General features: G+C 40.0%; 1 protein-coding gene across 4 annotated transcripts; it reads left to right on the forward strand.

Moving 5' to 3' along the window:
* Positions 1–232: 232 nt before the first annotated feature.
* Positions 233–22,932, forward strand: PPM1K (protein phosphatase, Mg2+/Mn2+ dependent 1K). Of its 4 annotated transcripts, XM_032861897.1 has the most exons (8): positions 234–388; positions 1,221–1,510; positions 7,850–8,368; positions 9,196–9,296; positions 16,494–16,659; positions 17,020–17,164; positions 18,060–18,194; positions 21,340–22,932. In XM_032861897.1, the coding sequence occupies exons 3-8, from the start codon at positions 7,929–7,931 to the stop codon at positions 21,469–21,471; spliced, it is 1,119 nt and encodes a 372-aa protein (XP_032717788.1). In that variant the 5' UTR covers positions 234–388; positions 1,221–1,510; positions 7,850–7,928; the 3' UTR covers positions 21,472–22,932. The 4 variants fall into 4 exon arrangements, with proteins under 4 accessions (XP_032717806.1, XP_032717788.1, XP_032717780.1 ...); XM_032861915.1 differs by lacking the exons at positions 1,221–1,510; positions 21,340–22,932 and adding an exon at positions 20,615–20,651 and having other exon boundaries at positions 233–388; XM_032861889.1 differs by lacking the exon at positions 1,221–1,510.
* The last annotated feature ends 564 nt before the right edge of the window (positions 22,933–23,496 follow it).

Consider the following 23,496-nt stretch of genomic DNA (forward strand, 5'->3'; position numbering starts at 1 on the left):
TCGCTACTGGCCCAGGTCGACGTCCCTCTACCGCGAGCTGCGAAAAGTCAGCCAAACCAAATTGCAGTCGCGGGGAGGCTCGTTCCGTTGGAATCTATGATTGGCTGCGACCGAGGGCGGGCGGCCGGCGCACAGACTCTCCGAGAGCAGATTGGCCAGGGTTGCCGTCAGTCAGCAGGAACAGACTTCCCCCCCCCCCTCTCCATCTGGCTCACTGCGGGCGAAAAACTGGGGAGATTTTCCATCGGGAGAGCCAGTGGCTGTGTTAGCTGCTTGCTCCAGAAATCAGAAACGTCGGATAAGGCAATCTTACTTGCCCAGCGGGGAAGTCCCTTCCCCGCCCTCCGTTAATTAATTAGAAAATTTCCAGGGACGTGCCCGTCGCGAGGTAAGAGCCTAGAGAGTGCACTTCATTTTTTGCTAACAGTTTATGATATTATTTATAGGTGGGGTCGCATCCCAGCGCTCAGAGTCTGCGGAATGGAGGGGAAACGGAGGGTTCGTCAGGGAGGGGAGGGGAAATGTAAGTCCAAATCCCCAGCCCCACAGTCAGCGTCTGGGTTCTCTGTGCGCCGCTTTCTTCTCTTTGGAGGTCCTGAGTAGCACATTCTGTCGCGGCCCACCCCGACTGCGCTGCCGGCAGTGGGCGTTTGCCGCCGGGACACCCCACGCTCGACCTTAAACTTGACTTGCAGGCTGGAGGCGCCACCATTGCGAGTGGAGTGGGCCGGGGTTGGAAGGCAGGAGGGACCACGAACTGGATGGTGGAAAGGGCTGGGGCTGCTCGTTCGCGTTTCCCCGTAGCAAAGATCCGGGTCGCCCGGCTCCCACTCCGGGCTCGAAGATGCTGCAGGGGTCAGCGTCGCGTTGCCGCCGCCAATGGAACCGGGGTGAAGGAGACGTGGCGACGCCCGAGATCTGTGCGGCGAGAGGGTGGTTGGGAGGCGGAGACCGGGCGGCGGAAGGTGCTGGAGGGAGCCCAGCCATCTGCAGCGCTGCGCGGGCGGGAGGGTGTGCTTCCTGCGGTGTTATCACACCGGCTACTGATCTGTCACAGCCAGCGAGCGAGCCCAGGATCCTGAACTGTCCGAGGATGAGCGTTTAGGGGACCGGAATAGAGCAGGATGCAGAGCCCTGGTTGGTGTCGATCTGAGGATGTGGGTTTTGCCTTGCCAGGAGAAGCCTTGTGGCTGGTGATGTTCTGTGTTTTTTTTTTTTAGTAACCGCTTCATGTAGGTGAGAGATTTCACAGGAGGCGACAAAGACGAGACTCCGGGTGGAAATAGCCAGGGAATTTGGAGTCCCTAAAGCTCCACTGGCCTTTCTGAGCTTCAGACTGAAAACGTGCAGCAAGGCCGCTTAAGCCCTTTGCACTCATCCTCCACCAGTGCGGAGGAAGGAATGAGATTGTCGCCGGTGTCAGAATGAGTGACAAGTGACGGATTATAATGGTCTTGAAGAAGAGTAGTGATGTCATGGTATTAGAGGAAGAGAACAGATGCACCACTGGGTAATAAAATAGTTACAATTTTTTGAGCAGTGAGTTCTTGTTAATGTTTTTTTCTTGCAACCATAGGCACTTTCTGTTGACACAGGCACCTCCCTTGACTAGAATCTTACTTAGAGAAGAGGAAAGAAGAGGGGAGATGTGCTGTTGATGTAGTATAGAATGTCAAGGAAAATCCTTAAATGAAGTATAAAGGTACAGGTTTGGAACGTGGTGTATGAATTGTATCCACATTAACAAAGATGTTTTAAAATATATCTATGGAATTAGAATAATGAACACTTTTCACGACTTTCCTTCCTCTAAACATCTAAACATGTTCACATCAAACCCAAGGGGAATCATTTGGGGTTTTTATTGTTGTTCTTTCCCTCATGAACATTATTATATTTTGTTTCCCTTCCTCCCAGTGGAGTACTGATAAAATATTGGAGCCCACATTTCCTGATATATTTGAATTTACTGGGATGCACTGCTTGTCTTTAAAAAAGTTGATAAATATTTGCTTTGAGAATATTAAAATTCCATGTGTATCCTTTGTGCAAGTTACTGATGTAAAGGTACCTGAGTTTTGCTTTATAATGGCAAATATGAATATTTTCTTACATTTTTTTGTGCTGGAGGGATAAATCTAAACAGCTTTCTGCAGTACTGAACCATAGAATGACTGAATAATTTTGACATGCACTTGAAATTTCAACAATACATTGCCCTTTTGACCTGCTTTCAGCAGTCAACAGTTTAACTGAAATCCCAAGTGTATCCTCTTTCCAGAAACAGTGAGTGACTCTCTTATCCAAAAATAAATTTGGATAGCTTTGAGATATTTAAGCCATTGAGGGGTTATAAAATGGGAATGATATGAAGATGCAAAACTGGCATAGCAATCTTGTAGCTATATATTGTGGCTTTTCTTCACCGTCTTTTATTTTTAAATCAAGTATGTATTTCAAAAGTTCACTACAAACCAAATGCATTCTTTTCTTCTTCCTGATGCATTTCACCTGAGATTTCCGACTCTTCCGCAGGATGTGGGCTTTCAGCAGTGCCCTCATGCAGAATTTCTGTGCCTACTCGCATGGTGTCAGAGCTGACTTCCAATGTAACCCCCTTTGCTGAGAATCCCTCCTGCTAGTCAGAATTGTTAAACCAGGTGCCAGCATTTTTCACTGGTCCACGAGTTCTGTGTCAGGACTTTCAAATATCCTATTAAACTGTTAAAACATTAAGGAGGAAGATGGAGAACCCCTGGTCACACAAATCAGTGTGAAAATGATGAAAAAGGAAAATGTTTTCAGGCATTTATTTATTGACAGTATGTAGAATATATAGGGTTTCTTGGTGTGTGTATACATGTGTGCATACTCACATAGTTAAATATTCATGTGATTAAAAGTAAATTTGTGGGTCATAAATTTTTGTTTTGATAGGGAAATAAAAAGGAATTTGGAACAGTTTGATTTAGAAGGAAAATTGTCCTTTTTTTCCCCCTTTTGGTCTATGACTATCAATATAGTTTAGGTTGGGGGCGCCTGGGTGGCTCAATGGGTTAAAGCCTCTGCCTTTGGCTGGGGTCATGATCCCAGGGTCCTGGGATCCAGCCCCGCATCAGGCTCTCTGCTCACCAGGGAGCCTGCTTCCTCCTCTCTCTCTGCCTGCCTCTCTGCCTACTTGTGATCTGTCAAATAAATAAAATTCTTAAAAAAAAAATCTATATCTATCTCTCTCTCTCTCTATATATATATAGTTTAGGTTGTTGATATAAATAACCTGTTCTGTCACTAGGATTCCAGCCAATGTATTTATCTTTATTTTCTTAAGATTGTTTTTGCATTTTATATTTGCTAGTTGAATATGATGTGTGGGTAATATATTCTTGTGCTCTTGGTTGATTTAACTCTTGCTCTGACATTTTTGTGTCTTCAACTAGCTTTCACATGGAATTCTGCCCTTTGACTCTTTTGGATGACTTACTTTCAAAGATTGAATATAAATGTTAAAATGGTTTAAAAAATAACCTAGTCTTGATTTCTGGCTGAGAGATTGACATAAAAGATTACTGAATAACTTTTTGGGGGGGGCAGAATGATAAATACATGCCAATTTATAATTGCCAAACGGACAAATAATAAAAATATCTCTTAGGTGTTTGTCAGGTTGTTTTCCACTCTTTTTGTTATGAAGGACATTGATTGGTTTTTTTTGTTTGTTTTTTGTTTTTTGTTTTTGTTTTTTCCCCCCGTGTACTTTGGGTTCCTTCCCCACATCATAAATTAGACTCTCTTGTCTGCTAGTCAGTGTGTAGTCATTTCTGTGGGCATTTGGAGGACTGGGGGCAGCTGATGGCTAATTCTTAGCTTGAATCCCTGGAGGAAACTTTTTTTGATGTGCAGGTTTAATTCAAAGTAGTTATTTAGCTTGGGAACACAGGTCGTCTTTGAATGTTTCCCCAGGGAATAAGGAGATTAATATGATTTAGTTATATTGCTTTGGAAATATACAGTCACCTGCTTGCATACCTGGTGCTGAACTAGTTCTATATCTGGCTCACGTTTTATCTATGCCGAAAGTATCCCCCAAAGTAAATGTTTTCCTATGACTCTTCTGCTTACTTTCTGAGATGATTGTGCAGATAATAAATGAGGAAGAAGGCCAGGTTGATGATTGATTTTAGTCTAGCGAGGCTTTTATTATTATTATTATTATTATTATTATTATTATTATTTTAAGATTTAATTTATTAACTGAGAGAGATCTCAAGTAGACAGAGGCAGGCGGGGAGGCAGAAGCAGGTTCCCCGCTGAGCAGAGAGCCGGATAATGGGGCTAGTTCCTAGGATCCTGAGATCAGGAGCTGAGCTGAAGGTAGAGGCTTAACCCACTGAGCCACCCAAGTGCCCCCTAGCGGGGCTTTTACAGAAACTGCCCAACTTCCATTTTCTTTCTTTCTTTCTTTTTTTTTTTTTTTAAGTTTTTTTTTTTTATTTCGGGGGGGGGGGCGAGAGAGAGAGAGAGAGCGCGCGCGAGAGAGAGCGAGAGCGAGCGCCGGAGTGTGGGGGAGGAAGGAGTAGGGGGAGAGAATCCCCCATAGACTTCGCGCTGAGCACAGAGCCCATCAGCACATGAACCGAAACCAAGAGTCCAATGCTCACCCGATTGAGCCACCCAGGCGCCCCATTTTATTTCATTCTTAAATAATGTTTCCGGTGGATATTTGTTGCCTGCTAAAAATGCAGCTCTGGTTTTGTTTTTGGAGGAGAGAGAGAGAAGACAAGAGTGCCCTAGAAGAGCTGCAAAAAAATTTACTCAATATTTATTTGCTTCTAATTCTTAGAACTCTTGTTTAAATTAGGTGAACAACTGCAAAAAGGCCCAAGGCTGAATAAAGCGCAGATGATTTCAGACTGAAGCCAAAAGAATAGTACTTTGCTTATACAAAAACAGACTCATTATATTGTGCCCCTGAAACTAATACAATATTGTATTGTCAATTACAGCTCAGTGTAAAAGAAAAAAGAATTGTGCTTCACTAATTTCTGCTGCACTCTTCAATATGAATGGTTTGTAAGAAGCGTATCTTAAAAGTTTTCCTTTTTTTCTGTATGGTATAAAGCTGCTTTGTGAAGTATCTCCATCAATAATAAGTTCCCTAGCGTAGATTGTATTATAGTTTGAAATTTCTTCCCAAGTCCTTACCTTTATTAACATAGTTATTATTGCTGAATAAAAAGATCACCTTCTTGGGGCGCCTGGGTGGCTCAGTGGGTTAAAGCCTCTGCCTTTGGCTCAGGTCATGATCTGAGAGTCCTGGGATCCAGCCCCACATCAGGCTCTCTGCTCAGCAGGGAGCCTGCTTCCTCCTCTCTCTCTGCCTGCCTCTCTGCCTACTTGTGATCTCTGTCTGTCAAATAAATAAAATTAAAAAAAAAAAAAAAGATCACCTTCAGTCAGAAGCAAAGGGATAAACACCTTTTTTGGGTAGTTTAATGTGTTGCTTCTGTTTGATACTTGATAACCAGAATACTACGTCTCCCCCACCCCTAATACTGTCATAGAAGGGAGTTTCAATCTTCTACACGTGCTATTAGCTAAAAGGCCAAGAAGGAATGGCCTCCTAAGTCTTTCACGATACATTCATTCTTTGGGAGGCCTTCTTTATACTAAATTCTATGAAGGCAGGGCACACATGTTTTTTGTTGTAGAGATATCGAAGGGAGCTATTTATTTATTTATTTATTTATTTTGACAGAGATCACAAGTAGGCAGAGAGGCAGGCAGAGAGAGAGGAGGAAATAGGCTCCCCACTGAGCAGAGAGCCTGATGCAGGGCTCAATCCCAGGACCCCGGGATCATGACCTGAGCCGAAGGCAGAGGCTTTAACCCACTGAGCCACCCAGGTGCCCCATAAGGGACCTCTTTTCTTTCTACTGTTTTATTTACTGTTCTTACACAGCTAGACTGATTTCCAAAAATTTATATTGAAAATGATTATTTGAGATCTGCGGTGCATGTACTTACGGGTTCACTCAAGTTGGGCTTTGTGTGTGTGGTGTGGATATGTGCCTTTTGTTGAGGTATTTTTTCAACTTTTTATTGTGAAATAATTCAAACATACAATTGAGAGTAATATAATACCTGTATACCCTCCACCAGCATTATCAAATCTTGACATTATGCTATCTTTTCCAGTTGTTTTTTTTAATGCATTAAGTAACAGAACAAAGTAGCGTGGAGTTGAATTTTTGCTTGGAACCTTATTTGTATGGAAAACTGCCAGGAACACAGCCCTTCTTGCAGAGGTGTAGGAGTTCCCCCTGACAACACCCAGGGGAGGATTCAGCTTTGGGGCAGAGTCCAGAAATGGGGGTGCAGAGGAATAGGTTAAAAGAAATGTGGTCTCGGGCATTAGCTCCCAGTCTGTAGGGCGCGCAAGGGCTGGGCTGCTGGACTGGTAGATAGGAGACCAGCAGCTGTTAATGTAAATGCATAAATCAGTTGTTCATAACTCACAAGGGTGGGGTCCCCCATTCCCAGTGATCACACACATCAGAACTGTCTCTTCCTTGTGCCTGTGGGAGTGTTTGCATGAACCATTCTTCATTAACAATTTAGTTGGCAGTTTTTTAAAAAAATTGATTTATTTATTTGTCAGAGAGAGAGAAAGAGCGAGTGAGCACAAGCAGGGAGAGTAGCAGGCAGAGGGAGAAGCAGGCTCCCCGCTGAGCTGGGAGTCCGATGTGGGACTCGATTCCAGGACCCTGTGGTCATGACCTGAGCCGAATGCAGCCGCTTAACTGACTGAGCCACCCAGGTGTCCCTAAGTTGACAAATCTTAAAACAGAATTTAGATCCTAGGTTGTGTCTTTGTTAAAACTTGGGCACTCTGAGTACAGAACTGTCCTTATTTTTTTTTTTTTTAAGATTTTATTTATTTATCTAAGACAGAGATCACAAGTAGGCAGAGAGGCAGGCAGAGAGAGAGGGGGAAGCAGGCTCCCTGCCCGGCAGAGAGCCCGATGCGGGGCTCGATCCCAGGACCCTGGGATCATGACCCGAGCCGAAGGCAGAGGCTTAACCCACCAGATGCCCCAGAACTGTCCTATTTTTTAAAAAAGATTTTATTTATTTATTTATTTATTTATTTGACAGACAGCTAGCAAGAGAGGGAACACAAGCAGGGGGAGTGGGAGAGGGAAAAGCCGGCTCCCCGCTGAGCAGGAAGCCTGATGTGGGCTCCATCCAAGCCTCTGGGATCATGACCTGAGCCAAAGGCAGACACTGGACAACTCAGTCACCCAAGCGCCCCTGTCCTAACTATTCTATAACCAATTACTTTTACTTCTTTCCTCCTTAAGAGACTTTGGAACTGTCAACATTTGCCCCTGCCTTTTCTTCAGAGCAATGGCCTTAACAAAGGGAAGAATATTTATTTACACCTGTATTTTACATTCTTGCTATGCAAAGTATGGGCCTGAGGGATCAGTTGTTTGCTGTCACCAGGGAGCTGGCTCGAAATGCAGAATCTCAGGTTCCACCCCAGGTGGACTGAAGCAGAATCTGTGTTTTAACAAGTTCCTGGGGTGACTGAAGGTTAAAGTTTGAGAAAACACTTGTTCTACATGATACATACACATTGTCAAATGTTTATAGAATTTAAACACTGTGAAAGGGGTATGTAAATCAATTTTGGTTTTGATCCACTATTTTTAGAAGTAGGCTGTTAGGTGCCTCATTCTTTATGGCCCCATGTTTTGGTAATATCTAATGATACCTCAGTTACATGTGAAATTACTGATGGAATCTCTCTCTCTCTCTCTCTCTCCCTTCCTCCCCCCCTCCTCAGTTGCATCATTTTTCTTGAAGACATTCCATTATTGTTCTGTTGGTCTTTCCCTCATTCCCGAGTCCTTTGGAGTTGAGGTATGTCCACAGCTGCCTTAATTACTTTGGTGAGAAGCGGTGGGAACCACGTGAGAAGGAGAGTGCTACTAAGCTCCCGCCTACTGCAGGACGACAAGCGGCTGACACCCACCTGCCACAGCTCCACGTCGGAGCCCAGGTGTTCTCGGTTTGATCCGGATGGTAGTGGGCGTCCGGCCACCTGGGATAATTTTGGGATCTGGGATAACCGCATCGATGAGCCCATTCTGCTGCCGCCCAGCATTAAGTATGGCAAGCCAATTCCCAAAATCAGCCTGGAGAACGTGGGCTGCGCCTCGCATATTGGGAAACGGAAAGAGAATGAAGACCGGTTTGACAGCGCTCAGCTGACAGATGAGGTCCTGTACTTCGCGGTGTATGACGGCCACGGCGGACCTGCAGCCGCGGATTTCTGTCACACCCACATGGAGAAATGCATCATGTATGTACAGTGGCTTTCACTCTTGACTTTGCAGTTTACCTTATACTTCAGGTTTGAACGTCAGCCTTTTGGCTGAGATGTTCAGGGTTACCCTAGTTAATTGAGTGGTTCCATACCGTTGGTTGACAAGCAAGCAGTAGCTTAAGCCTGCCCCTTGTTACTACTGATGGTTATTACCATTCCGCCTGGTGGGGACATTGACCAGGATCAGCACTTGGATTTGTGATTGTGTCGAGCTAAGTCGTACAAGCTGCACGATCTCATGTATTATGAAAAGCATTTACTCCTACCAGTGCACGACCTGCGTTTTTTCAGTAAATGGTAATTCTTCTTCCCAGTGGTACCAGTAGCTTTAGATGATTGACAGTAGTGTGGGGAAAATGCGTTTAATGAGGGTATTTTGGAGCTCTTAAAAAAGCTTATTTACTGCAGTTATTAATGTATTTTGGGGACAGTATGACTTGAATTAAAAGAGGGGGAGAACATGACAATTTCTTGTTTTCTTGTATATAGTTATTTATCAGTTGATTTATTCATATTTTGAACTCAGTAATGTAAATTTATTTGAAGGAAATTTTGATCTCTCAGGGTTGTGGATAGAGAGTATTCATCTTTAAGGAGGGAGACTTGGACTTTTATTGTTCTTAAAGGCTTATTTCCTAGTCTAGATATTTCCTAATTTGATTTGCTAATCTATGGATTTTAAGCATCTGAAAGACAAACCATGGAGGTCCATTGTATGGACTAACAGCTAGCTAGAGGGACCTGGATGAAGAGAAACCTATTATAAAACAGTTGTTTGGGGCTCTTTTTCCCTCTCCATAAAGGGACTTGCTTCCTAAGGAGAAGAACTTGGAAACTGTGTTGACCTTGGCTTTTCTAGAAATAGATAAAGCGTTTTCAAGGCACGCCCACCTGTCTGCGGATGGTAAGTAAAACAGTCGCATTCCTTAGAGTCTTGGGGGGCTTGTCTAATTAAAGGAAACAATTTAAGCCCTTTGGGGTGGGAATGTAAGTTTATTTATGAGGATGCTTATGTTGAAAGTGGTTTTATGGAAGGAATAACTTTAAATGCTGTTTGGAATACAAATTAATGTTAGAACCTCATTTTTAAATGAAATATCTTGGAGAAATTTTCAAAAATTGAAGCTCTAAAATGGTTCTGTTACTGAATTTAAATTTTAAAAAGATTAAAAATTTTTAAAATTTGCTCTTTATATGGATAGGAGGTCCATACTGTTGGAGGGTTTACAGTTTTCGGTTTTTTTAGATGAATCTGATGAGCAAGTACCAAAAGACACTAGAGGGTGATCTCATTTAGCCATGTAGTAACTGTCCAGACAAGAAGAAAACTGCTAACTGGTCCTAAATAAGAAAAGACAATGGCTAATATGCACTGTTTTGTTTAATTAGAAGGGAGAATTTGGTCTTGCAGCTTTGTGGTAATCAGGGATGTTTTGTTTTTATTTGTTAAACACAAGGACGTGTCAGCTGAATTTTTAAAATTTATCTACTGCATGTCCTTAAAGTTTGAAAGTGGAATGTTTCTGATTTTGACCAAATTTATCAAAAGTGTTCAGAAAAACGGAACTTGTGTTTTCTAATTAGCTGACCCCCCAAATCTTTTGCTCCTGGAAAACTTCCGCAGTGACCATTTAAATGTATGCATACATACCTCATAACTGATTTGAAAGTGAATGGCACAATATTAATCTGTGTTTGGTTCACCTTTTTATTTAAAGGAAGTCAAAGCACCAGAGAAATAACATTTCACAATTTTCAGTTGGAGAGCACAGGGATGGAAATTCTCCTCATTTCCCTGACAAGGGCCAGTTGCAGAGTGAGGGCTGGGATTTCCCTGGCACCCACAGTAGCCTCTCTCATGGGCATGTTTTATGATGAAGATCATAGAAGATGAGTAAGATGGTTCTATCCACCATCTTAAAAGATTTTTCCTGCCCTTTTTTTTTTTTTTTTGAGAAACTTACTGTTATCATACTTTTTGGAAAAGCATCAGAGTCCACTCTCTTTGTTCAGGGATTTATTTTCTTGTTTGTAGATCATTCGGCCCATTTTCTCTTCTCCTTCATTCCTTTGGACTTTTTTTCTTCCAGCTGGCTCCTCACCTTTGAAAATAGAGGTTGAGAGAAGGTAAATTGTAGGTATACGATTGAGCTCTTGTTCCTAATGGGTCAAATATATGAGGTAGAAGAGAAGAGTCAAAAACACTTTCTTGTAGTTTTAATTTTCTGATTCTGAAGATTGGCATGCTCTGGTTTCATCCATAACCAGGTTGGCTGTATCTTACACCATGGTGTTCATTGGCTGTAATGCAGGGGGTGTGTCCCAGCTGTTACTGGGCTCTACCTGTCAGAAGAAAACCCTTAAGCTTATAATGGGGAATGTGTGGGCCAGCAATCAAACATAACCCTTCATGGGTGCAATCAGCCCTTTGGTAAAAGATCTAATTGACAAAGATGCTGCAAACTGAGATTCGGCGTATAAGAAGACCCCTTTCATTTTATAAAATAATAAATTCTAATTAAAGGGAATTTTGAACTTAAGGAAAAAAATTGTTTAATTGGCCTACCTTAAAAGAAACTTTCTAAAAGTGTTTTACTCAGAGACAGTTGTACAGTCAGTAATCATAAAAAATAATTATTTTCTAATAATAAATCTAAACTGAATTTATTTAACTTAGTTCATCTGTCATATGCCTTGAGCTAATGATCTCAGAAATTTCATAAGGTAGTCTAAAATTTACTTTTCATTTAATGGCCATTTGTTTACAAGTACAATGGAGCACGACAATGTTACCCAGTGCGCTACTAAAAGAAAGGGGTCTACTATGACATTGTTGTTCTTAAATCTCGTTTTGTATGTATTCTTAGACATCACTTGGTCTGTGTGTGTGTTTTTAAATAAGTATTTTGGGAACGGCTTTAAAATTTATTCTTAGTAAGTTGCCAATCTTCAATGTTGCGAAAAACTGCCTTTTGATATTCGGGGCCTATTTTATCAAATATATTAAAGCTACCGAAGATAGATGGTGTAAGTTATGTACCTTTTCAATTTGTGGATTAAAAAAACATGTTTCAGATTTCAAAGTTATTATTTAAATTAAAAACTTTTTTTTTGTTGTTTTTTTTTTTTTGTTTTTAGTAAGAACTGAAGCTGTGTCAGCATTATAAGAATGGATAATGTTCTTTTGGCAGAGCTATGGGTAGGATCCAGGCTAGTTAAATAAAATTGTGAAGTAAGTGCAGTTTGCCCTTTCCAGGTTTTTTGTGGGTTTTTTTTTTTAGCCTTTTCTATCAGCATCAGTCCTGTTTTCTCTCCTTGATCCCTTCCAGTGAAGGATTTAAAGGTAGGGACTGTGCTTTTTCATTCTGAATCTCCATCGCTGAGCATCCTGTATAGAATCTGGAAGGCACTCAATTATTTGGACTGACCTGATCTCCATGTCTGTTCTTTCTCACCACAGTTATTACAGTTTATTCTTTGATTATTCTAGAGCCAATTTAATGAAATTATTAATACAGTGTATGTGTTTTAATGAGTCATCCTGTGTGGATTTGAATTTTAAGTAGGGGAAGCCTGAAAAGAGATTGGTTAAACCATGGGAATGAATCAGTAATGGTAGAATTTGGCGTATAAATGGGAGGAGTACCCCTCAATTATACCATATTAGCTTTCTTGAGAGAAAGTAAACAAAATAAGGTGAACATAAAACATTTTCCTTTTCAAGAATTTAGTCCAAAGCTGTCACATTTACATAAAGTGCTTCAGATTATTCTGTTATCATTTAAAATAGTATTTCAGTTTAAAATGCGATGGTTTGGGCGCCTGGGTGACTCAGTGGGTTAAGCCGCTGCCTTCAGCTCGGGTCATGATCTCAGGGTCCTGGGATCGAGTCCCGCATCGGGGCTCTCTGCTCAGCGGGGAGCCTGCTTCCCTCTCTCTCTCTGCCTGCCTCTCTGTATACTTGTGATCTCTCTCTGCCAAATAAATAAATAAAATCTTAAAAAAAAAAATGCGATGGTTTGAGGAGAAGAAAATCAGAATGCCACTTACCAAAAACAGCAAGAATCTTGCCCTTAGAAAGTTGCTGGCTATTTTTACTGATTTTTTTTTTAAGACTTTATTTATTTGACAGAGATCACAAGTAGCCAGAGAGGCAGGCAGAGGGGGGCAGGGAAGAGGTTCCCTGCTGAGCAGAGAGCCCAGTGGGCTCACTCGATCCCAGAACCCTGAGATCATGACTGGAGCCAAAGGCAGAGACTTAACCCACTGAGCCACCCAGGCGCCCCTGTGGATTTGTTGTTGACACATTTTGAAATAACCCTTATTTATGAAGCTAATTTCATTATCTTTAAATATTTTTGTATTCAATTCATGCCAGTCATATGTATTTTGACAACTAATGAAACCAGCCAGCAAATTCAAATGATTTCCCATTACACTCCTGTCTATGAACAAATCTCACTTAAAACAAATGGGGTGGTAGAAAACCGAGATTATATCCTTTACATTCTATAAACTCTTCCAAGTATTTCTGGATTGCTTAAGGCTTGAAAGCAGCAAAGTTACCCAAAAGACAGATGGATCAGAAAGAGAAGACTTTCTCTGACGTTCAGAGTGTGAGATGTTGGTGGCAGCATCATGAGTCCCATTGGAAACGTCCATGTGCTTCACACTACTTGATCCCTACAAAATAACCAGTGTTAGAAAGCCGGTGTTTTTGAGTACCCTCTTACACTGGGCGCAGCCAAAAGAAAAGAGCAATAGGGACGACATTGAAGAGATACTTATTGTGCTGTTACTGCTTCAGTTCATTACTTGGATTTCAGTGTTCATGAGTCCTGAGTGTCTGGACACCCATGTTTAATAAATATTGGAAACCGTATTGGTTTATACATATTATTGTTTACACAGTAAACAATTGTTACATAGTAAACAATAATTACTGGGAGGGGTTGTTTATACTTTGAAAAGTACAGCTTTTACTTTTATGTTGCCATTCAAAAACTTGATCATTTTTCTTTTGATATGTCGACCTGCAACACCGGGGAAAGAAGAGAGCTGCAGAAATACCCATTTTGTGACTTCCATAAACTTACAAATATGCACCAGAGCTCAAGAGCCTTACTAGCCGATATTTAAACAATTAATTTAAATCAGTCTACTGAAAAAAAAATTAAGTGTCATTAACAAATATGTACTTCTTGTATCTGGTACAGGAGGTGCTTTAATTCCTTCTTAATATATATTTGACTCCCAGTAATTTGGTGGTATACTGTAGTGAACATCCTCTCTGATTATGTGCTGCTTATTAGATACAAAATATTCACTGCAGAACCCATGAATTTTCCCGTTAGTTATTGGGACAGTTATGATGCTAGTACCAATCAAATTGACAATGCCTTTTTTCCAGCTCTGTAGAGCTACTGTCTTACTTCTCAGGACTAACTGTTACAGTATGTGTGAGTGGTATGCATGTGTGAAAGAGAGAGTATGAATGTATAGATGTGTTTCTGTGTTAACACTGCATATATGTTTGGTATGCCTGAGTTTGCATATAGTTTTCCCAACCGTGGGAAGCTGTGAAGCTAAGAGGTTTTACTCTGCAATGAAAAAACGGATTCAGCTACAAAATACCATCAACTTGGGCAAACTGAGTCTTGAATTCGTTGATCTGGCACCTCCTGAAATACTATGTAATTTGCTAGTGAAATTTTCACCCAAATAAAAATGCTTCCCCTTATTTTGCAGCTCTTTCTCTGCCCTCCCCTGTGTTGCAGGTTTGTAATGTTTGAGCACAATTCCTGGGTGAATTTCCTATTTGCCTCTGTGCGTGTTATTTGTGGCAGAGAACTGTGCCCGGTCAGCAGCTCTAGACCTGGAGCCCGTGGACACTATATGCTGGGCTTCAGTGGAAAGAGAGATCTGCTTAATTTTGTCCCAGGTGAAGGAGTCCAGCGGTTCCTAGCCTGGACTACTGGAAGGTTCCCACATCCTCTTTGTCCCATTAGTTGAGATGACTTGCAGTAGGAAATGTCCAGTGAGTGTTAAGACCTTATTGAAAGATGTCTTAGTTTTATAGTTTTTGTTGTTAGGGCAAAAAATGAGAATTTTTACTTCCATGTTAAATGTTAAATCAAATAAATGTTTATTTAATCTTTATTTCTTAGATCCTTAGCAAACCAGAATCAACAGTTAGTTTTGAAAAATTTCCCATAAATCCTGGGATTTTGGAACTGTGAAGTTGGGTTGGTTAAAACTCAAGACCTTTGAAATTCCTGGGTGGCTGAGGTGGACGTGAATAACAATAGAATCCTAAATAGTGAAACTTAGAAGTGTTCGTTTATGAAATTTTAACTCTTTTGATATAGCTAATTAAAACCACCTGTTTAAAAATCTGCTGATGATCACTTAAGCAAAGGAGAGGAATACTAAGTTTCTTGGATGGGTAGCATGTGAGTGACTGCCTGTGCTCTCTTGCCTGGTGCTTCCCATCATTGGAAAAGATCACAGTGGTTAAACTCTGACTGTTCCATGATACAATGTTTTGGAAAACAGAAAATTTAACTTTTATAATATGAACATCACTGATTCTTATGCTAAAACAGTCACATTACACAATGACAAATATGTAGTATGTTTTAGCATTGCTGAGATACTATCTTGGGCAACAGTTCCAAAATCGAAAGATCAATGGGAAGATAGTGCAGCTATAAATGCTATTTCTCAATAAATTAGATTCAGCATGGACAAAAAAGATTAGGATTTATTAATTTTTTTCCATTTTCCATTTCTGATTAAAGCAGGCATTTTAATACACCAATTGGAATATGAAAATATATATATGTGTGTGTGTGTATATATATATATATATATATATATCTTCATCCAAAATGTATTACTGATGAAATTTTTAAATGCATTTTAAAGCATCTTTTTGGAAAGAAAAAGTTGGAAATATTGAGCCTCAATCAGTCAAATCAGTAGCACTTTCCTAAATCTACCTTTGAAGAAGAAATCATCTTTGGATGATCACCTGAATATTTTATTTACATGCTTTAAAGAATTAACCATGTTACTGAAGATAATACCTGCTTTAAATAAATTATCTTTTTCAGTTTCTTCCAATTTGCTTTACTTTTTAGCCCTTAATTTCACAGTAGTTTCACTTTCAGCAAGGCTCAATGCATCTTCAAAATTTTTAACACATAGTAAAGAACTTAGGGCAGATGCAGTTTGAATAAATCAAAGAAAGAGGCAAAAATGCAGTTTGGGTTGGATGAAGGAAGCAGTGGCAACCTCAAGCCAAGTGACATTTAATTTTGTTACTGGTCAGAGAAAATTAAGTGTGAACTAACACTAAGTGTTTGGGAAACCAGCATGAACTTCGTTCTTCACACCCCATATTTTCCTAATAAAATGATGGCTGTAACTTTTTTTCATGTCTGGGGAGGACAAAGATAAATAGAAAAGAATATGGACCTTTAACCATTTTAGGATTTTTTTGGTGAACATTTGTAAAATTAAAACAATTGTAGAAGGAAAGAATATAAAATATAGCACTTGAAGAGCAAATGATACACTCTTGGCATTCTTGCTTAGCTTATTAACTGATAATGCAGTCACAAGATAGGAGTTAAGAAATGGAAGAAAAAGCCTTCTAAGTGCATAAAAATTTTAGAAAAGTCAGCTTGCCTAAGTGAGCTCAGTAGACCTAAAAATCATCCTGCCATTTTAACTAATGTAATTAAAATGGAATACTTTTAATACGGACACCTGATGTACACACAAGGGTGTCATAATTATCAGTTCAAGTCAGCTCTAGTTTATATGAATAGAGGCCATGTGGAGACAGTGTTGTATTTTTTACCAAATTAGGTTAGCAACCTTTTCTGTTTGCATGGAGCCTTGTTACTGAATTAAATACTTCTTCCTCTGCATGCTCTTACTTACATAGTTCCTTTGCATTTTATTTGCGTAGTTTTAGTTAGATTAGAATGACACTTTTCAGCATTAGTTTAACATGCCTGTGTTTTGTAATACAAATTCCATATCCGATCATTTGACTGTCACTGACTTATACTCTTTTTCATAATGTTTACAGCAACCCTTCTGACCTCTGGGACTACTGCAACGGTAGCCCTGGTGAGAGATGGTATTGAACTGGTTGTAGCCAGTGTTGGGGATAGCCGGGCTATTTTGTGTAGAAAAGGAAAACCTATGAAGCTGACCATTGACCATACTCCAGAAAGAAAAGATGAAAAAGAAAGGTACCACCTCCACTGATCATTCTATGAGGATGCTGTTTCTGTAGTTCAAGATAGAAATGAAACCTTGCATTTTATTTTATTTTTTATTTTTGAAAGATTTTATTATTTGAGAGAGACAGAGAGCGCATGAGCAGCGGGGAGGGGCAGATGGAGAGGGAGAAGCAGACTCCCTACTAAGCAGGAAGCCCGACTTGGGACTTGATCCCAGGACCCCGAGATCATGACCTGAGCTGAAGGCAGAAGCTTAACTGACTGAGCCACCCAGGCACTCTGAAACCTTGCATTTTAAACTGATTTCTCTTAAATATAACCATGCCTCCATTTCTGGGGTATCATGTCAGTCTTTTTTTCTTGGACCAGGATCAAGAAATGTGGTGGTTTTGTGGCTTGGAATAGTTTGGGACAGCCTCACGTGAATGGCAGACTTGCAATGACAAGGAGTCTTGGAGACTTGGATCTTAAAACCAGTGGTGTGATAGCAGAACCAGAAACAAAGAGGATTAAGGTAACAATCCGCAACATCTGATACATGTGCAAGGAATGAAAGGATTACTTCCAGCTAGAAGCCTTCATTAAAGCCAACATGACTCTCGAAAGGAGTAGTTTATGGAAGGATAGATGAACTTTTCAAATAAAGTAAGATACTGGCCTGCTGTAGGATGAAGTGCTTGGTTTTTGCTTTACCCTGGACTGCGATGGCCTGGTGGAATGGCTCTGCTGCCCTTCCTCACCAACATGTGATATCCGGCATCACCACCACTTGGAATCTGACCTTGGCCTCCCTTGTGCACCAAACTAAATAATTGCCCACTTCCCTTTCTCTGACATCTTTTGCATGCTGTCGATCAGTGGCCCAGTTAACACTGCACCTCCCTCAACACACACCCAGTTGTGAGCTGACACTTCCTTCTCTGCAAGTGCCAGCACCTAGTCCTCTATAATAGAGGCTCCCAACCATGGTGGCAGAGAGCTACCCCACTTACATTCATTGTGTCTAACAGATACTTAAGTAGGGTTTAGTGTGGGCCAGGCTCTGTCCAGAATAGCTACTAGCACCCCATTTTACAGAGAAGACAAATTGAGAGTGTAGGTGAACTTACCTGTGTAGAGGGACACTGGGAACCCAGGAAGCCTGGCTCCAGAGACCGCAGTGCCCACCACCATTGTACCATGCTTGCCTCTCATCATTTGGCTGTCTAGTTTCTCCCTTTGTGGTGTTATTAAGTACATGCCAGGTTTATACTTGGTGGTTGATGCTACAAATGTTAATTTTGCCCAAAATATTGGCCTTCCATTTTCACTGTTAAGCTCTTAAACACAGATGACCACTTGGCAAACAGGTAAAATCTTTGAATTTTGAATACTCTTCAAAGGTTGAGTCTATTTGGTTCTGATTGCAGCTACATCATGCTGATGACAGCTTCCTGGTCCTCACTACAGATGGAATTAATTTCATGGTGAATAGTCAAGAGATCTGTGACTTTGTCAACCAGTGCCATGATCCCAATGAAGCAGCCCATGCAGTGATTGAACAGGTGACAGCAGCAAGAGCTTCTGCTAGAAAAGTCCCAATTTAGGCTGGTGCGGGGGAGAGAGGGGGGCGTGGAGCATGCATGGGTTGGGGGGAGGTGGGGACAGGGAGAACACCCAGGTGCAGGTCCCAGTACAGCCCCTCAGGGCTACTATGGGCTTAAGAGTCCTTTGAAGTTTTGTGTTTTTGCTTCAGTATTACAAGGAATTTTACACTTGACTCCATAATAGTTCCAATTTTTTAAAACGTTCACAGTTCTCCCAAGTAGTTCAGAAATTTGTGTGCAGGGAATGTGCTATGTTAATTTTTTGGATTTGTACACAGCTTGATATGACAGGAATAGCAATAGTAAATTATAATTGTCAATAGTAATACCACTTACTATGTGTCAGACACTTCACATATATTTAATTCATGTAATCATCACTGTAACCTTCTGAGGTTAGAGCTAGTACTATCTCATTCCACAGATGAGGAAAACCAAGGCACTGAGGCTGAAAACTTAAGTAACTTATTCAAGATCACAAAACTATTAAATCGCAGAACTGGGCTTCAAACCCAGACAGCCAAGCTCCCAAATTCAACCACTAGACCATTAAACTAGACTGCTGCAAGTAAATATCCGGTCTAGGAACACTATAGCATAGTCCTTGTCTGGGTTTTAAGAATGGCTGTGTGAGAGGCATCTGGATCGCTCAGTGGGTCAGCCTCTGCCTTCAGCTCAGGTCATGATCTCAGGGTCTTGGGATGGAGCCCTGCATCAGGCTCTCTGCTCAGCAGGGAGCCTGCTTCCCTCTCTCTCTGCCTGCCTGTCTGCCTACTTGTGATCTCTGTCTGTCAAATAAATAAAATCTTAAAAAAAAAAAAAAAAGAATGGGTGTGTGAAAAAAAAAATTCAGAAAGAGGTATGGTTAGGTCATGTATGAGTATGTCAGTCAGAGCTAAAATTGGGAATGCCTAGTAATACCCAGTAAATAAAATGTAGAATTTCCATGTGCTCTTTAAATATTCTGTTTGGATAGATAGCTCTTTGACATTGTAGCCATCACTGATCATTAGAGTCATGCTTTAATTTAACAGCTTTTTTTTTTTTACTTCCCAATTTTTACATTTGCAACTGGGAAGGCATATTTAGCCCAAACCTTTAAATGCTAATATTTGTAATTAAGACTTAAGACCTCACTTAAAGATTATTTATTTATTTATTTGACAGAGAGAGAGAGAGAGAGAGAGAGAACAAGTAGGCAGAGCAGCTGGAAGAGAGAGGGGGAAGCAGGCTCCCCAATGAACAGAGAGCCTGATGCAGGCCTCAATCCCAGGATCCTGAGATCATGACCTGAGTTGAAGGCAGAGGTTTAACCCACTGAGCCACCCAGGCGCCCTAAGACCTCACTTAAAAAGCATTATTTGTTTGAAAGTAGATGGGCAAGCATGAAGTATTGTCTTGTTTGCTATGTGTGTTCATGAGATTACAGAAATGGGCCCAGTCCTTTGAATGATCACTTCTTTAATAATTTCACCTACCTCTCTCAGATATGTGTGTTCTCATTCACACAGCCAATGATATTTTAATGATTGCATTGTATTCTGCTATATTTTTGTGCCGTGATTCTTTTACTAGTTCCCCTAATCAGCAAATTTAGTTTCTTTCACTTTCCCATAATATATAGGGAAGAAGAGCGCTGTATAAACATTCTTGTATCTACTTGTGCACATCTTTTTCCTTCATACATTATTTTCTCAGGTAAAGTTCTTAGAAAATTGCTAGGTAAAAGGATACACTGTATTCTAAAACCTTTTTTAAAAAATATTTTGTTTATGTATTTGAGAGAGAGATCATGAGCAGGTGGGCAGGGTTAGGGGGAGAAGCAGACTCTGTGCTGAGCCGGGAGCTCGATGCAGAACTCGACCCCAGGACCCTGGGATTATGACCTGAGCTGAAGGCAGATGCTTAACTGACTGAGCCGCTCAGGCTCCCTATTCAAAAACTTTTAATAAGCTTGCCAAATTGCCCTCCAGAAGTGCTATTCCAATTTACACTGTTTTCTAGTATGTTTATAGATTTCTGTTTCTCCAAATGCTGCTCATTGTTTTTTGCCCATTTGATAAGTAGGGAAATCGAATTTTAGTGTTTTAAATTTGCATTTTTTTCCTTTGTTGGTGAAACTAAACATTTGCAGAGGTTCATTAGACCCTTGTATTTCTTACCTGTGCATATAGTGTTTTTCCATTTTCTTATGGGCATGTTTGTCTTTTTCATGGTTATTGTAACAACTTCCTATATGTTAAGTGTATTAGTACTTTGATGTTTGGACCTTTTTTTTGGGGGGGGGTGTCTTAGAATTTATTTGTAAAACTTTTTTATATTTTGATGCTTTTTAAAAAAATTCTTTTAAAGCTTTTATTTATTTATTTGTCAGAGAGAGAGAACATAAGCAGGGGGAATAGCAGACAGAAGTAGACTGCCTGCTGAGCAAGGAGCCAGATGGGGTACTCGATCCCAACCTGAACAGAAGGCAGATGCTTAACCAACTGAGCCACCCAGGCATCCCAATATTTTGATGCTTTTTACAGCAGATATTTTTATTAACCGTTTCCCTCACAGTTTTAGCCTCAGGCTGTTATTCTTTTGAAATACATTTGCTGTTTAGTATAATCCCAAGTACTTCTTACAATGTTATATCATTTGCTATTTGAATTCGTTCTTAAAACTGATTTACAGTTCTCCCACTGTAGGAAATTTAGTTTATGCAACTTTTCATTTCGTAGGGAGTGTAATAAACCTTATTGATGCTACATCTTACACACTTTCATTTCCTTAGGTTATTACTTTTTACCTTGTATTAGTCCCTATGCTAAATGCTTTCTTTTCTTCTTCAAGAGCTACATACCTTGATCTTAGTCCACTTGTATTTCTGTTGCCAAAATTGCTCCAGTGGAATATAATTAATATGTTTTTTTGAGGGGGGGCATCTGTTATTCTGTGTACAATCTAATAAACATGTATACATATTAATACATATTGAATGAATGCAAAGTCACTGTTAACTATTTTAAATGAGATTATAGCCTTCCAGAGTACCGGTTATTTTTCTTTGTACAGACTCTGATTTCCTGTGTTTTCTTCTTCTTCCTGCTAAACCTTACAGGCAGTACAGTATGGTAGTGAAGATAATAGTACTGTGGTCGTAGTGCCTTTTGGTGCATGGGGAAAGTACAAGAACTCCGAAATCAACTTCTCATTCAGCAGAAGCTTTGCCTCCAGCGGACGATGGGCCTGATTGCTTGCTGGGACATTGAATTGTTGTGAAACACTTGTTCACTGAGCATGTCGAGAAACTTACTAGGTCAAACAAGTGTCAGGGTAACTCTGACTCACTAGATCAGTACACAAATCAGTGTAAGTGTATTAACCATTTACATTGTAGCTTTTCATAAATATCTGTCATATTTATGTTCAACTGTACATACTCGGTATCAGTATACATGTAATTCAGCTATTGGGAGTCTCAAGTTGAGTGAGCAAATGAAAAGTGGCTTTGACGCACTTGCTGAGTGTTATATGTCTAATTTTTAAAACTCTTAGGCAGCTATGAGTTTCTTTTGATGGTTTTTATTCTTCAGTCTGTTGGTACAGATTCTTGCCTTCAAGTTCTTCAGCACTGATAGGTATTTTGACAGCTCTGCAATGTGTTAGCTGCAAGTGTTTGTTTTTAATAGTTCTGCCGAGGAGTAAGTGTGAAAACTGAGTTCTCTGTGACTATATTTTGTATTCTGGACCACTTACTGGTAAACTTCCCAATGCAAAAGACATTAATTCAGATAATATGACCCTGCTAAAGTGTGTGGCTATTTACAACAGTGCACTTTCGTATTCCAGCTGTGTCCCTTGGTCTCCATTCTTCTCTTTCTGTAGCTAAGAGTGCTATATAGCTACATGGACTACTCCTTTATATCAGAAAAGTTATGTACAGGCTGAGTCTTTTGGTCAAACCTACACAAACAAATACTGACAGTAGCAAGTATTTTGTATAAAGTTTCCATTTGTTAGCTCTAACTCTGTGTTTTGTATATAGTATGTTTATGTACTGTTGTATAGAGTAAGCAAGTTGGATAATGTGTCAGTAAAAATAATACCACATTGACTGACAATGCTATAGACATAGTATGAGGTTTATGTCTCCTTTTCGCTTATTTCTGTGATTCATAGTGTAGAATAAATCTAAAACATGAAAGCATTCTATATTTCAGCTTGCTAATGTAATTTAGGAATGTAAAACTATACTTCTTTATATATGCATGTAAGTTTGCTGTTAAAATGTGAATCTCTACATGCGTGTTTGGAATTTTATCTGCAGTTTACTTTTGCAGACAATGTAAATTGGTTATATGTGTGGGTGTATGTACCTATGTAAATTTTGGAGTCATAGAGAATTAAAGGGAACAAGCCTGCATAGCTCCTTCACCAGTTAGCTTTAAATTATTGATAAGTTTATCCCCAAGGACTCTTGACAAACAGCGGGCAGTTTTATAGTGGAGAACCAATGGTTATTGGGAGGTGAGGAAGTGAAATTAAAATGGCTGTGGGTGATATTTTGTGGTGGGTAATTGATGTGAAAAACACAGAAGCAGACCAGCATGTTGAAGCTACATTGCTGTATGGTAATTTGCAAATAAAATAGTAGGACGTGAGGAAAATATTAAGTGTTAAGAATGATGTGGAGTTTTATTGCAGAGACAAAGAAAGAAATCAAGAAGGTAAAGTTGGTGGAGTGTATATCTTCCAATCTCAGTTTTCATGGTCGACTGGTTTTCTGTCTTTGTTTTATTTAAAGGTTTGTTGTTAGAAGGAACATGGTCCAATATAAATATTCACATCTTCTCACCTTTTTGAGAATAGAAGAAAATAAATCTTGAGTTTTCCTGCATATATTAATCAGGAATTTTCCTTTGGTAAAAATGGTGACAAATATTTCAATTTTTTTTCCCCCCAAGGAAGCTTAGTGAAAGTAAAAAACATTGAGGAAAGCAAATAGTCTCCTGTTCATTGTCTGGGAAGTGAGGAACCAGAGGTAGCCTAAGAAAGCTGGAAAACTTCCTTGGCTCTTTCTGAGTTAGGTGCCAGAACCTAAATATAGAAACTTCGCTTAGGAGTATGGAGAATTTCCAGACTAAAAAGCAAACGAAAACTCTAAAGCACAAAATGATATTCTCAATATGTAGATTTAATTTTTTTTTAAGATTTTATTTATTTATTTGACAGACAGAGACCACAAGTAGGCAGAGAGGCAGGCAGAGAGAGAGAG

The sequence above is a fragment of the Lontra canadensis genome, unplaced genomic scaffold (assembly GCF_010015895.1).
Source record: "Lontra canadensis isolate GAN:19392208 unplaced genomic scaffold, GSC_riverotter_1.0 scaffold1, whole genome shotgun sequence".
In the NCBI taxonomy this organism is placed as follows: Eukaryota; Metazoa; Chordata; class Mammalia; order Carnivora; family Mustelidae; genus Lontra; species Lontra canadensis.

Excerpts from the sequence above, each read along its gene's own strand:
- PPM1K (XM_032861897.1), top strand. The coding sequence starts at position 7,929 with ATGTCCACAGCTGCCTTAATTACTTTGGTGAGAAGCGGTGGGAACCAC. Across the intron at positions 9,297-16,493 it reads CGCCCACCTGTCTGCGGATG|CAACCCTTCTGACCTCTGGG; the intron begins GTAAGTAAAACA and ends TAATGTTTACAG. Across the intron at positions 17,165-18,059 it reads CAGAAACAAAGAGGATTAAG|CTACATCATGCTGATGACAG; the intron begins GTAACAATCCGC and ends TTCTGATTGCAG.